We start from the raw sequence: 13,891 nt of genomic DNA, 5'->3' as shown, positions 1-13,891 counted from the left end.
TGGTGTACTAGCCTGCCTTTATATGCCATTCTGCCTGCAGGATAAAGAAGCAGAAACCAAACACCTATGTTCATGGCTCAAAAGAAAGAGGGTTACACAGGAAAAGGGGTAAAAAGAAGGTGGTTTCCAAATCTCCGACAGGGGTGATTTCCAAATCTCCCAGCATAAGCAGTACAGACCAGGGAAGTGGAGAAAAATCACTAGTTCTTCAGGACTCACCCACCCCTCATAATGTGCCAGATTTTCTTAGCAACCCAGTTATCTTAAATGTGTACAAAAAGGCAGCTTGTAAAATGCAGAATATAGAGCTTCAGATGGTTTTAGGACTGCTACAGGAAGCGGAGGCCTGCTGGGAAGTCCCAGAACATGAAAAACACCTGAATTGTGCAGTCAAATTTCTAGATATGTGGAACAAGCTGGGGGTTTTGAGATCCAGTATCCCCTTCCCCAAAGAACTGAAGAAAAAAATAAAGGAAGAAGTGGCCCAGGGAGAAATTACTGACGTCACCTGGAATGAAATCCAGATCTTATTACGTTCCCTGGTTGTTCCTACTTTTGAGCAGTTTTGGGATGAGATGAGTGAAGGGTTGAAGAAATATGGACTGGTGCCTTCTCAGATTCCAGAAGAACGCTGGTGCAAGCTAGAACCATTCCTAAATGTGATAGCTGGAAAAGTAGCTCTTAGACATATGAGGAACAGGGAAGCACAAGATGCATCAGCAGCCACAGCAAAACCTACAAGGGAAGACAAAGACTCTTTTTGGCAGTCTCTAGAAGAGGCTGCAGAAGGCTGGCCCACTGTGGAGATGCTCCATTTCATTAAACACCTCCAGGTATATGGCACACCTGTGCTGGAGAGTGGTTTGCATTTTCTACTGGAAGTGCAGAAATTTAAAAATGCTCATCACCACTGGCCTGACATGACTCTTCTGAAGAAAAAGGTTCTTGTCATACGTGACTGTTTCCTTGCTTCTCAGGTTGAGCCTCGGCTACAGGTAAGAGCTCACAACATCAGTGGTATTTTTATTCCCCAGGTGGTCTATTTAACGGGTTAGTTGGTCAGAATTGATTAGTAAAAATACAGGGAAATAAATTTAAAATAGTTTTTTTGTATTTTTGCTAATCATTTCTTATCACCAACCTGATATATGTATATAATTATCTCACTTCCATGTAAAAGTGTTCATACTATCTATGGTACGGGTGTCAAACTCATGGCGTCGCGTTGCGATCACATGATGTTTAGTGATGTTTTCCCCATTTGCAGAGCTGGGAAGGGCCAGTTTAGTCCACTGGCCGCCAGTTTGACACCCCTGATCTATGGTAAAGGACAAATTGTCTTGATCGCTACACTGTCAGTGTTAAAGAGAAATAACCGTGGATGAACATTATGATCTTTAAAACATTCCACCAAGTTTGTTGGCAGAGAATATTTTCTTCAAAGGGTTCCAAAAGAAAATAAAGTTCTCCCAACAATTTCTTAAGAGCAGAGAATATTGTACGCCGATATAGAAAATACTTCATTGGAAAACAGATTTTATCATATCTTCCTTGGTATTTAATTGAAACAGGGGAAGCTATCCTAGAATTTAGGGTTGGCCTTAAAACAGATGTATTTACTAGACCTGTTAATGTTTGATATGTTATATTTAACTGTTGGCTTGCAGGCTGCTCTGAGCAGTTAAAGGAATGGAGGTAATATACTTTTTACAAAGAACTGATAATCACATAAGTATCTGTGAAAGAAATTAGTATCACCGATATTGCCCAGGAGTCTGTACAAAGCCAAAAGGGACAAGGAGTCAAAACAATAGCACCAAAAATTTCAGAGAAAATATACCAAGGTGCACGGAGAAGCCTAACAATCTTACAATCAGTATTCCTGGAATTACCAAAGAAGCAATTCCAGAAATGCCACCATCTACCTCCCATCAGCTAAATTTAATTCAGCTTCTTTTATTTAGAGAATGTCCTGGCTGATCATTTACTGCTGCTTTTGTAATTCTAGCAGTGAAACCAGATTCCATCCCAACAGAGGGCAAAATTGCAGGAAAATAATAGACCATACAGTTGACCTCCAAATAATTGTGTCTGTGTCTTACTGTGCGACTGGAAAGGGAAAGGAGCTGTAGTTCCAGGAATAATCTTGTCATGAAGAATGCTAAATGTCTGTGGCTTGCCCTGCAGGTGGCTGTGGATAATAAGAGGCTGGGCAGAGCTATCCGGGCAGCTGAGCACGCCCTCCAGAAGGAGATTCCACCTCCAAGTTTATTTGACAGCCTGAAGGATTCAGTCTCCAGCATGCTAATGCCATATTGGGCTGCCTTTCAAAAACACTGGCTCAAGAGATCTGTGGCCAGTGCACAAAGAGTTCCAGGTAGGTCTGTTGTCATGTGGAAATCTAAGAAAAAACATAAACACATAGGATTGTGCTGTCCCCTTTCTGAATAAACCATACTACAGTATGTTTAATTTAGTATTTGTCTCTCCATTTTCCTTCCACAACTAGAGTATCACATTAACTTTAAAAACCATTGTCCTTCTTGAATTGTAGAAGCTAACATTCACTGCAAATCAGTGTGATACTTAACTTTACCTGCAAGTAAACACATATACACATATATTTACATCCCCAACCAACATATCTATCTTCGCCACAAGTATTCCTTACATATTCATAAATATACTGAACAATGAAGGAGGCAATGCTGAACAATTCATTAGGAGTGGCATTTATTCTCACATACGCTTTATTTCCTTCATAAGCTGCTCTGTCCTGTTGTAGCACCCAGCTACATAAACATGCAAAGTATTGCATAATTCAGGCCAATTCAATTTTCCTCATACTTTCTTTAAATCAAGAAATACCCATTAATTTGCTTATATTTACATTTCTCAATAACCTGCCAAAGAGCAAAAATCTAGTTTCCACATCCCTTGTATGGGATAAAGCTATATTGCACTTTCCAACTTTTATCCGTGATCACTTCCTTTTAGCATTTCCATCATCCATTTCCATTCTGATGGTATATTTCAGGTCCCTTCCATGAATCTTGGTGCAACATGGGTACAATGCTTTCCACGTAGGTTTAAAAAAAACCCACATCTTTGTAACCGATATTTTTATTATCTCTAGTGCTGAGAAATCAGCTGCTGCTGCAGAAGAGACAGGCCAGGCTCAATGAATCGCCCTGCTCTCTTCGGCTGCCACCACTCCAGCAGCCCAAAGACGGCAATGGAAGCAAGTTGCAGGATGGTTTTATATACTCTTTCTCCGTCAGTGAAGGACTTGTAGTACAGGTGTGTATGTGGCATTGTACGCTTTGCTCCTACGTGGAATTAAATAATTTAGAATCGGTGGTGGAGCTTTAAAACAGATTTGTTTATGTATTTAAAATATTTATATAGCTGCCCATCTTATATAAATTTCTGGCTGACATTAGGTTATGGAATGTTGTTATTATTAGATTTCATAAAAGTCTTTAAAAAGTGTGAAATAATATACTTTAAAAAATGATGTAAAGGATTTCTAATACTAATAGTAATTTCTTGAAATTCTGGGTCATGATTTAACTGAGAAATCAGCAAAACACTGACATGCTGTTTAGCTGGAACATAAATAGCGAATGTGATTAAGCTAGCATTTTGGCTTATAAATGTGCATCTAAAGTGGTGCACATGAGCCATTTAATTACAGGATGGGCAGCAAATAAATTCAATATATAAGGATATAATACGGTAGACATGACAGATACAGCTTTTATATGAAAATTGTTTTTTTTAGTAGTATCATATTGATGACACTGATGTGGAAGATTACACTATTTTCTTTTTCTTCTCAGAATCCGAACAAAGAAGTGAACATTAGCTCTGCTGTTTTCAGAAGCATGAGCAAAACTAATGGGTTTGAGTTTCCTTCACTTCCAATGTACCAGTGCTGATTAAAGCAAGGAAGAAAGGTGCTTTCAGAGTTCCCAAGACTCTACATTGTAAAACATTCTGTATGTTTGCTAGTTAACCATGTATTGGGACAGTGCTTGATTGTAATTAAGAACACACACACACAAATGTATTTTTGTTCTCTGTTGTTGATAGTGGTGTATTTAACAGGAATATACCATTTAGTTAAGAACACTCAAAATCCTCTTGATTGCCAAAATATCATCTGGAACATTTTTAGGAAGATTGGAATCTGAAAATAAGAGGCTGTGCTTTTTCCAGGAAAGATTCATTAATTCCTATTATGAATTTCCAGCAATAGTCTTTTCTTACAAAAAAAAAAACATTTCATGGCTAGACCCTGAGTTTATGGGAAAGTTTCAGCCGATATTTTCCATCAAATGGCAAAAGAGTAGTCCTGCAATTAAGGCTTAAAAGGGTCTCATGCAGGGGTGGGATTCAAATTTTTTAACAACTGGTTCTGCGGGCTTGTCTTAGGTGTGGGCGTGGCTTGGTGGTCATGTGACTGAGTAGACATGGGTTAGTGGTCATGTTATTGGCTGGGTGTGGCCAACTCCATATCACTCACATCAAGGCATGCATATCCTCACCTGGCCTCTCATGACTGGGGATGCTGCAATAGTCATAAGTGTGAAAAATGGTCATAAGTCACTTTTTTTCAGTGCCATTGTATCTTGGAATGGTCACTCCACACAAGCAAAGTACCAGCAAAGGAAGGGGAAAAAAACTCAAGAGGCGTTCCTGAGACAGGAAGTCTCGTCCTGCCAATAATGTAATAAGGGTTAATGGAGAAGCAGTTTCTGTAAGCAACACCAGAATGTTTCCTTGCTGCCTTCCTTACAGGATTAGGCCAGTAATTTCTTCTAACAACCGGTTCTCCGAACTGCTTAGAATGTTAACTAGTTCTAGCAAATAGGTGCGAACTGGTAGAATTTCACCCCTGGTCTCATGCTATGAGACTTCATGAAGCGGGAGCTCAAATTTGCTATTTTTGTTCATCAATTGATCTGCTACAAGTGTTTTTCTGAAAACCACAAGTTCTCCATCCTCTGCTCCTCAAAAAGTTATTGTAAGGTTAGCAAATCATGATTTTGGAGCAATATAAAAAGGATAAGGATAGGATAAAAAAATTGAGTTGAAAAAAATGGTAAATGCGACCCATTTAAAATTAATCCATGATTAGCAAACCCTGGAGAGTGGTTTGCACCAGAATCGTTGTTTGTGTGAAGCACTGTCAAAAGCAAAAGCTCCCTTCAAGTAATACTAATCTGCAAAATTTATACAACCAGCCAGAGAAAGACTAGATAGCATACTTTCCTGGAAATAATTTGTTCCATTGCAGAAAAAAATGGTTCTAATGAGACAGCATACTTTTTGTTCCACTGAATAAAAAACATGATCCTGCAGCCAACAAACTTATATCTTTTATTGTCAAAGAAATATAGTTATTTCTTTCTTTGAGGCTATTCTGAAAGGCTGACTATATTTACCTGTATGGTTGAGTTGCCTTGTCCTTATGTGACTGGTCAAAGGATGATCTCTGTTCTTTCTTAACATCATGTGCAAATTGTATTTCATGGAAGAAGTTATTTATATACATTGGCTAGCCAAAGCAGCACATTCTACCAGTCCAACAATCCAGAAGAATCCAAAGGGTTGCAGCACCATAATGTACTGAGCTCGTTAGGATTCGGTCATTCAAGTGAACATCCAGATATTCCTTACAACCAAGCATCAAAATACATTCTTTGCATATTCCTGTGCTGCCGCCAGTACCATCTTTACATCATCAGTCTTCACCATGCCTTTCGCTACAACTCCAGAACCTTCTGCTTTGCCTCCCATTTGAGTACAGGCAGCAAGAGCCCAGTCAGCTGCAGAAGCCTTTGATAATGAACTCTGAGAAGGGGAACAATTAACAGAACACAGATGAACTGCCAAGAATGAAGACCGGAGTTTTAGTCAGAAATATGGAAAAATGGAGTGAATAATTGCAAATTATATCTACATGGTAAAAAAAAGTAGAGGAAGTAGATGTGTGACTGGAAATCTGAATATTTGGGCCAGTTACTCTCTCTCAGCCTTAGGCAGGATATAGATATATTAGGCAGTAGAGGAAGTAGATGTGTGACTGGAAATCTGAATATTTGGGCCAGTTACTCTCTCTCAGCCTTAGGCAGGATATAGATATATTAAGCAGAAAATTTATATATATATATATATTTCTGAGGTTCTCGCGGGTATTTGTATGTGGATCTTTGGTTGTTCGGGTTTTCTCCCGCGTAAGATTCGAAGTATCTAGGCAACGTTTCGATGAAGTCTCATTCATCATCTTCAGGCTTCTGTCTCCGGCTCTGTGCTTCTCAGAGTGATGTGAGATTGCAGCTGCTTCTTCCTTTTAACTGCTAGTGGGGGTGGGACTTGATTGGGTGGGGGCTTGGCTGTGTTCTGATTGGGTGGGGGGTGTTCTCATTGGTAGGGGGTTTGGCTGTGTTCTGATTGGTTGGGGGGTTGGCCGTGTTCTGATTGGTTGGAGGCGTGTTCTGTTCAGGTGGGGGCTTGGTTGTGCTCAGGTTAGTCTTAGTTGCTGGGGGATTTGAGTTGGTGAGCTGTGATCTTGCTGTTTGGCTTCGAGTTCGTGGTCGTGCTGCATCTTCATAGTGGGTGTCGGTTTGCTTCATGTATGGCTCGGAGGGGTTTGAAGTGGGTAGTGATGCAGCTGCAGTGCAGCTTCTGGTCCATGGTCGTGTCTCATCTTCTGAGTGGGTGTGAGTCTGTTTTCTACATGGAAGTGTGGTGGTGGCATCTTGTGTGGCTAACATGAAGAAGGACACCAGACCCACACCCATGAGAGCCACCCCCACTAGCAGTTAAAAGGAAGAAGCAGCTGCAATCTCACATCACTCTGAGAAGCACAGAGCCGGAGACAGAAGCCTGAAGATGATGAATGAGACTTCATCGAAACGTTGCCTAGATACTTGAATCTTACGCGGGAGAAAACCCGAACAACCAAAGATCCACATACAAATACCGCGAGAACCTCAGAAAACAAATATTGCACCTCTACGGGAGGAAACCCACCATCTGACCAGGACTTATGAAAAACTTGAAGTCCAAAGAGCCTCCATTTTATGTGACCTTGCATTCCTATGCAACTGCCGAGATCAAAATTTAATTCCCACAAGCTTCCAATTGAAATTCCACACCAACACAGCAGCCACCAAACGCATCCTTAAAAGAACAGAACTGGCCCTAATTAGAAATGAACTTCACACAAAAGGTTTCTCCTAGACCAAATCAACAAAGATCTCCTCACACTCCACCTCAGACTCAGCAACAAGATTCACCCTCTACTTTGGGACAAATCCAAACAACTCGCTGTCTGGAGAGCCGAAACACAGACCACCCTCAAGACAGACACACACACCAACAAACTCAGGAAACTACAACAATGCCAGAAACCAACTCCCCTCCCCCACAGCCACACATGAAACAAACATTGCACAACATCTCAGACAAGATCCTCACTGAAGCTGAAACCAAGGTCCTTTCAAAAGGATTCAACTTTGCTGTCGCTCCCAAACACATCCCCACAGAAACCATCATATGCGGAGTTGAAACCAGCCTGACCAAAACCAACCCTGATGATGCTAACAAAATCAGACTCGAAATCACCAACATCCTCTGCACTAGCAAACCACCCAAAAGCAACTTATCCAAAGAAGAACAAACTGCACTACTTAACCTGAAAGAAGACACCAGCATAATAATCCTACCAGCAGACAAGGGCAACGCGACAGTGGTTATGAACACATCTGACTACCAAACCAAGCTAACCAACCTACTCCAAGACCCCACATACAAACCCCTAAAGACAGACCCCACCACCTACCTAGAAAAACTACCAAATCCAAAATAAAAGCCTCCCCATCAGTGAAGAAATCCAGCAAGGAATCATACCCAGAGAAAAATCATCCAGATGCCCCAAGCTTTATGGTCTCCCAAAATACACAAAGAAGGAACCCCACTCAGACCAATAGTCAGCTCCATAGGCTCACCTCTACAAAACCTGGCCAAATTCCTCGCCAAACAACTACAACCTATGCAGAATCCATCAACTCACACGTAAGAAACTCATTCCAGTTCATCGAGATCATAAAGAAACAAAACTTACAACCTAGCGACCTACTAGTAAGCTTCGATGTCATATCCCTCTTCACCCAAGTGCCAATAAAAGAAGCCTTGACAGCCATCCAAAACAAATACAACCCCCCAAGCACATCCTAGATCTAACCAACCACTGCCTATCCAATACATACTTCACCTACAATGGACAAAAATACAAACAAATAGAAGGAGCACCCATGGGATCACCCTCTCACCTGTCATCGCAAACCTCTACATGGAACACTTTGAAACACAAGCTCTAGAAAAATACGACCACAAACCCAAACTCTGGCTCAGATACGTAGATGACACCTTCATAATCTGGCCACACGGAAAGAAAAACTGAACAACTTCCTCACATACCTCAACAGCCTACACCCCAAAATACAATTCACCATGGAAACAGAAGCCAACAATCAACTTCCCTTCCTAGATGTCTTGGTATACAAAAGATCCAATGGCTCCCTAGGACACACCATCTACCAGAAGAAAACACATACTAACCGCTATCTACATGCACTCTCACACCACCACCCAGCACAGATCAATTCAGTAGCCAAGACACTCATCTCCAGAACAAAATGCTTAGCCGATGAACAACACCAAAAACCGAACTACACACTCTCACCAACGTACTTACAGCCAATGGATTCCAAAGAAAGAAGATTACCCACCTAATCCAAAAAGAAACCCCAACCAAAATCCAAGACAGAGAACAAGAAAACGGCAAAGCCCTCCTCCCATATATAAAAGGCACTACAGACAAAATTAGCAAGATCCTCCAAAAACACAACATCAAAACAGCATTCTGCACAAACAGAAAAATATCCACCATCCTAAGAAACCCCAAAGACAAAATCGAATTAGAAAACCAAGGAGTATACGAAATCCCCTGCACTGCCTGCCCTACCACATACATTGGACAAACTAACAGAAGAATAAGTGCACGCATTGAAGAACATAAGAACTCAATCAAAAAAGAAGAAACGACCTCTTCCCTGGTCCAACACCTCAAAGCCACAGGACATGAAATTGATTTTAAAAGTACCAGAACTATCGCCAAAACCGAACACTTCAACAGCAGAATAATCAGAGAAGCCATAGAGATAGAAAAACGCCCACACAGCATGAACAAACGAGATGACACCTCCCGCCTTCCAGCCATTTGGAAACCCGCCCTCATGAACAGACGAGTACCTAACATGAAGAAGGACACCAGACCCACACCCATGAGAGCCACACAAGATGCCACCACCACACTTCCATATAGAAAACAGACTCCCACCCATTCAGAAAATGAGACACGACCATGGACCAGAAGCTGCACTGCAGCTGCATCACTACCCACTTCAAACCCCTCTGAGCCATACATGAAGCAAACCGACACCCACTATGAAGATGCAGCAGGGCCACGTACTAGAAGCCAAACAGCAAGATCACAGCTCACCAGCTCAAATCCCCAGCAACTAAGACTAACCTGAGCACAACCAAGCCCCCACCTGAACAGAACACGCCTCCAACCAATCAGAACACGGCTAACCCCCAACCAATCAGAACACAGCCAAACCCCTACCAATGAGAACACACCCCCACCCAATCAGAACACAGCCAAGCCCCCACCCAATCAAGTCCCACCCCCACTGGCAGTTAAAAGGAGGAAGCAGCTGCAATCTCACATTACTCTGAGAAGCACAGAGCCGGAGACAGAAGCCTGAAGATGATGAATGAGACTTCATCGAAACGTTGCCTAGATACTTGAATCTTACGCGGAGAAAACCCGAACAACCAAAGATCCACATACAAATACCATGAGAACCTCAGAAAACAAATATATATATATATATATATATATATATATATATATATATATATATATATATATATATATATATATATATATATATATATATTCTGCCTAATATATCTATATATATAGGGCAAGATAGATAGGCTATCTATCATCTATCTATCTAACATCAAAGGACATTCTTTGGATAATATATTTTAGATGAGCAAAAGACAAGCTACTTAAGAAATAATTCATTACCTATAGTTGCAGTGACAGCATTCTGAGAGTGGCCACCATTCCTTTATTATCAGTCATTCCTTCTGATCTTTTCTTATGTTAGCCCTATGTTAAATTAGCATCTCTGACTTGTTTGGCTGAATTCCATCACCATGTAAGTGCAAAACAATCATCTCCAATGTGTGATTTTCTACATGTAACTAAAAATGAAAGTCTGAAATGCAATGAAAAGCTGAAATGTTTGTCTACCATATAACCTTGTATATGAATGTTGCAGACCCACTAATTCATTTTTATAAAATTGCTTAGGCATGATAGTGATGAAATTCTACTGTAAGGATGTTATTTTGTTCAAGAGAGAGAAAAATGTCCTATTTTTACTGTGTTTATGTACCTTCGAGTCAGGTCATTCACCTGTCTTTGTGCTTAGGGCAAGACTAGAACACAGTCGAATGGTTTCTAGCCTGATGTGTTAACCTCCACACCAAACAAGCATTCTAGTACTTTACTGGGGCCATTTTAAAAATGAAAATCAAAATTTTCTCTTAATGTCATGATTTTTACTGACTCTAATTATTAGTAAAACAATTATATTAAGAGAAAATAAAAAAAATTAATGAAAAAACACATTTCAAAATTTTGTTCTCATTCAAAGAATGTGAAGATTTTGCTTCTATCTTTTCAGAATAATGGAAACTGAAGAATCACAGGGAATCCCACCTACCTTGGACACCTGACAAGCGCAAAACACTTGGCCTGCTGGTTGTGAGCTAAGCAACATCACAGAAGCCCCTGGGACTTTGTTACACAGTTGCTTGACTGCTTTCATCAAGATCTAGGACAGAATCAAGAGATAAAAATAAAACTCCAGCTTTAAAATATTACTCGTTTTAATCAAGGAATTTAAGAAGCAGAAGAAATCTTCAATATTTTAAACTGTATCATGTTATAAAGCAGTGCAATATATTCTGGACCGAGAAGGAGAAATGAACAACAGTTAGGTGGACAGTTGGTGCAAAAGGAAGATTTTCAGTTTATATAACACAAGAATTGTAAAAGTAGGAGGAAACTCTAATCATGAAAAGGTTCAGAACGAACTAGGCTCCTCACACTATTTGAGCAGTTCAGATGTGAGCCTTCCCCTGCTCTAAGCTGCTTAACATTTGAGGAAGACAATTTAATCTGCTGATTGTAGAAATAATTTTAGCATGGTAGGCTGCTTTCTAAGAGAAATCCATTGTTGGTTAAAACTCACATAGGGTGTCTCAGCAGGAATAGTATCAATGATGACTGGCTCATTGGAATACTTTGTCAGCAAGCCTTGCACCTTCTCTGCTGCCTAGGGAAAGAATGTACAAAATGCAATAATAGTGGTTGGGTAAAAGACATAAAATGTATACCAGGTGATACCATCAATATCACAGTGGCATCTGTATTAATTACTTTAAAAGTAGCAAATATAAAGCAAACAGGAAACCCCATTGCAAGAGCATAAGCCCCTGGACTATGATGGTTGCTATAAAACATCCATGTTTTCTGGTTTTTATATACATATACGCGTTGTGTATACAGATATGTGTGTGTGTATGTATTTGTGTGTATGTATGTGTGTGTGTATGTATGTATGTATAAAATTAACAGTAGGAAGTTCATATTACACCAGACTAGTGTAGTGCAGCAGTGATCTATTTCCTCACTTAATATTTTTCAAGTCAGATAATCATGGAAAGCTTGTAGCTTTTTGCTTTACAAACTAATCATGAAATGAAGTATGAAAAAAAAGGATTCTTCATCTCTAAAATTAAGGATGCTTTATTAAAAAACTATTAATCTGTTGAGTTTTGTTTCTCACAACACTATCACAAGCTGAACATCCTGATAACCAGGCTCAGAATTTGTTTTATTAGATTACTCACCTTTCCCCACACAACATATCTCATCAACATTGCTTCCTTCTGTTTCTATACAGCAGCTGAAGCTATCTATTAACTGAAAGACTCAGAAATTCCAGCCAACATGACCAATGGTGGAGAATGCTTTGAATTCTGCATTGGAATTTCTCTTGGATCAGTCCTCTTAGTTATTCAAAGTATATGACAGTTTATATATCATGGAAGGAAGTGATTCATTTGGGAATGGTACCACTTACTACATTTATTTATATATTCATTTATTAAAAATGTATTTCTATACATATATGTAATTAATTACAATATTTGTCATTCTGAAGTCAACATAAATCTCCAGCTCAGCATTCATCGCAATCAGATTTAACAGTCATTCAGTTTTTATTCAGCATATTAGGTCCCATAGTTGATTATGGCTCCTTTGCTCATTTAAATTTTTGTAGCTTGTTATGAAATTCTGTCATGCCTGCCAAAATGAAGAATTGCTAAATCCTTACCAGTCTGACCCCCATTTTCCTATGGGCACTGTTGGCTGCTTGCTGTAGTGTTTTGAGAGTAGCCTGCAATTTCCTTTTCTGCCACTGTGGCATCTTGGTAGTATCCACTCTCTGTAAAACAAATCAATTCCATGATGCCTTTCCATTTTGCAGATTCTTTTTCAGATGGGAGAAGGAAAGAATTTTCCAGGAGTGCAACAGAAGGCAGAATATTTTTTTAAAAAAATTATGTAGTTAAAAGGACAGAATTTGTTTCAGTGGGTGAACCTTAATTTTACTCTTAAACAAAGATATTTCAGCATGAAGCATTGATATAAAAAACAAATGTCAATCTTTAGTGGGTCCTATAAAGCTGTCAGTTTTTCATGCTGTCAGTTTTTCTCCCATGTTGGTCTATGCATATATTACTGGCCAGTCATTTTACTGAAATCAAAGGAAGGGAAATAGGATGATGGTCAGTTAAGAGAGAAAAATGAAGCCATTGAGGCAAGTTAGCAATAACATTTATGCTTTATTCCGCCTTGTAGCACTTTACAGCGCTCTTTGGGCGATTTACAATGTAAGTGTTATTTGATTACCCCCAACAATGTGGGTCTTCATTTTACTGGCCTTGGAAGGATGGAAAACTGAGTCAACCTTCAGCCCTGTCAGGATTGAACTTCAGGCTGTGGGCAGAATTTGGTTGCAGTGCTGCACTTTCACCACTGTACCACCAGAGCTCCTCCAGGTCAATGATATCTATGCTGAATATACCGACTCATATAGGGGTGGAGGTAGGGGAAGGCCAATTTTCAATAAACATTTAAATTATCAAAGAATCCAGGCATAAAATCAGATATCCTACTCTCATATAACAAACTAATATTTCCATTCATTCAATGTATCAGATAGTATAAGCTTATTTGATGACTATGAGCTTAATGTGAGAATAAGGTCATGTGACAGGATTAAAAAAACCAAAAACCTCCCATAAATTCTTTTGAAGGCAGGCATTACTTACATCAGTCAGATGACCAACTTCCTTGGAGATTCGCTGTGTTTCATTAACCGAGGCTCCTCCCAATTTCACTAGGGTACCAAGTGAATCCACTTCTTTAGCCAAGAACTGGCCAATATTCTGAGCCTATAAAAACAGAGGTATCAATGGTGCCTTATTTGTTCACTGGACCCCTGGAAAAAGGGTTGCTGTTCATGAGAGCATAAAGTTGGATGCTTGGTGATGACAAAAAAGCCAGAAATCTCATTAATAGTTAAGATGCATTCTGAGGAGAGAGGGGGTGAAATTAATGAGATGAGGAAAGAAGATTGCTCTTACGAGGAAGGTATGTGGGTGG

General features: G+C 39.8%; 2 protein-coding genes across 3 annotated transcripts in view; one reads left to right on the top strand and one right to left on the bottom strand.

Annotated features, from left to right (window-relative positions):
• LOC113433065 (uncharacterized) overlaps positions 1–11,599 on the top strand; it is a 37,298-nt gene extending 25,699 nt beyond the window's left edge. Inside the window, exons 16-20 of the mRNA XM_087935277.1 lie at positions 41–995; positions 2,188–2,377; positions 3,137–3,300; positions 3,843–3,959; positions 10,839–11,599. Of these exons, the coding sequence (XP_087791403.1) occupies positions 41–995; positions 2,188–2,377; positions 3,137–3,300; positions 3,843–3,941 (1,408 nt within the window). The 3' untranslated portion in view covers positions 3,942–3,959; positions 10,839–11,599. The remainder of the gene's footprint in view (positions 1–40; positions 996–2,187; positions 2,378–3,136; positions 3,301–3,842; positions 3,960–10,838) is intronic.
• Positions 2,263–13,891, bottom strand: part of AARS2 (alanyl-tRNA synthetase 2, mitochondrial) — a 33,060-nt gene continuing 21,431 nt past the window's right edge. Inside the window, exons 18-23 of one of the 2 annotated variants that reach the window (XR_015743939.1) lie at positions 13,558–13,680; positions 12,558–12,668; positions 11,409–11,492; positions 10,878–10,988; positions 5,451–5,859; positions 2,263–2,401 (exon numbers count right to left, since the gene is read on the bottom strand). Coding sequence is in view for 1 of the 2 variants with exons in the window: in XM_087935292.1 (XP_087791418.1) it covers positions 5,695–5,859; positions 10,878–10,988; positions 11,409–11,492; positions 12,558–12,668; positions 13,558–13,680 (594 nt within the window). In the remaining variant the exon portion in view is untranslated. Of the gene's footprint in view, positions 2,402–5,362; positions 5,860–10,877; positions 10,989–11,408; positions 11,493–12,557; positions 12,669–13,557; positions 13,681–13,891 lie in introns of those variants that run through there. The other variant, XM_087935292.1, reaches the window with a different exon arrangement.

Source organism: Pseudonaja textilis, chromosome 1 (genome assembly GCF_049901715.1).
Source record: "Pseudonaja textilis isolate UNSWEBS1 chromosome 1, rPseTex1.2, whole genome shotgun sequence".
In the NCBI taxonomy this organism is placed as follows: Eukaryota; Metazoa; Chordata; class Lepidosauria; order Squamata; family Elapidae; genus Pseudonaja; species Pseudonaja textilis.
Note: the sequence above shows the minus strand (reverse complement) of the source record. Positions and strands in the feature narration are given on the sequence as shown.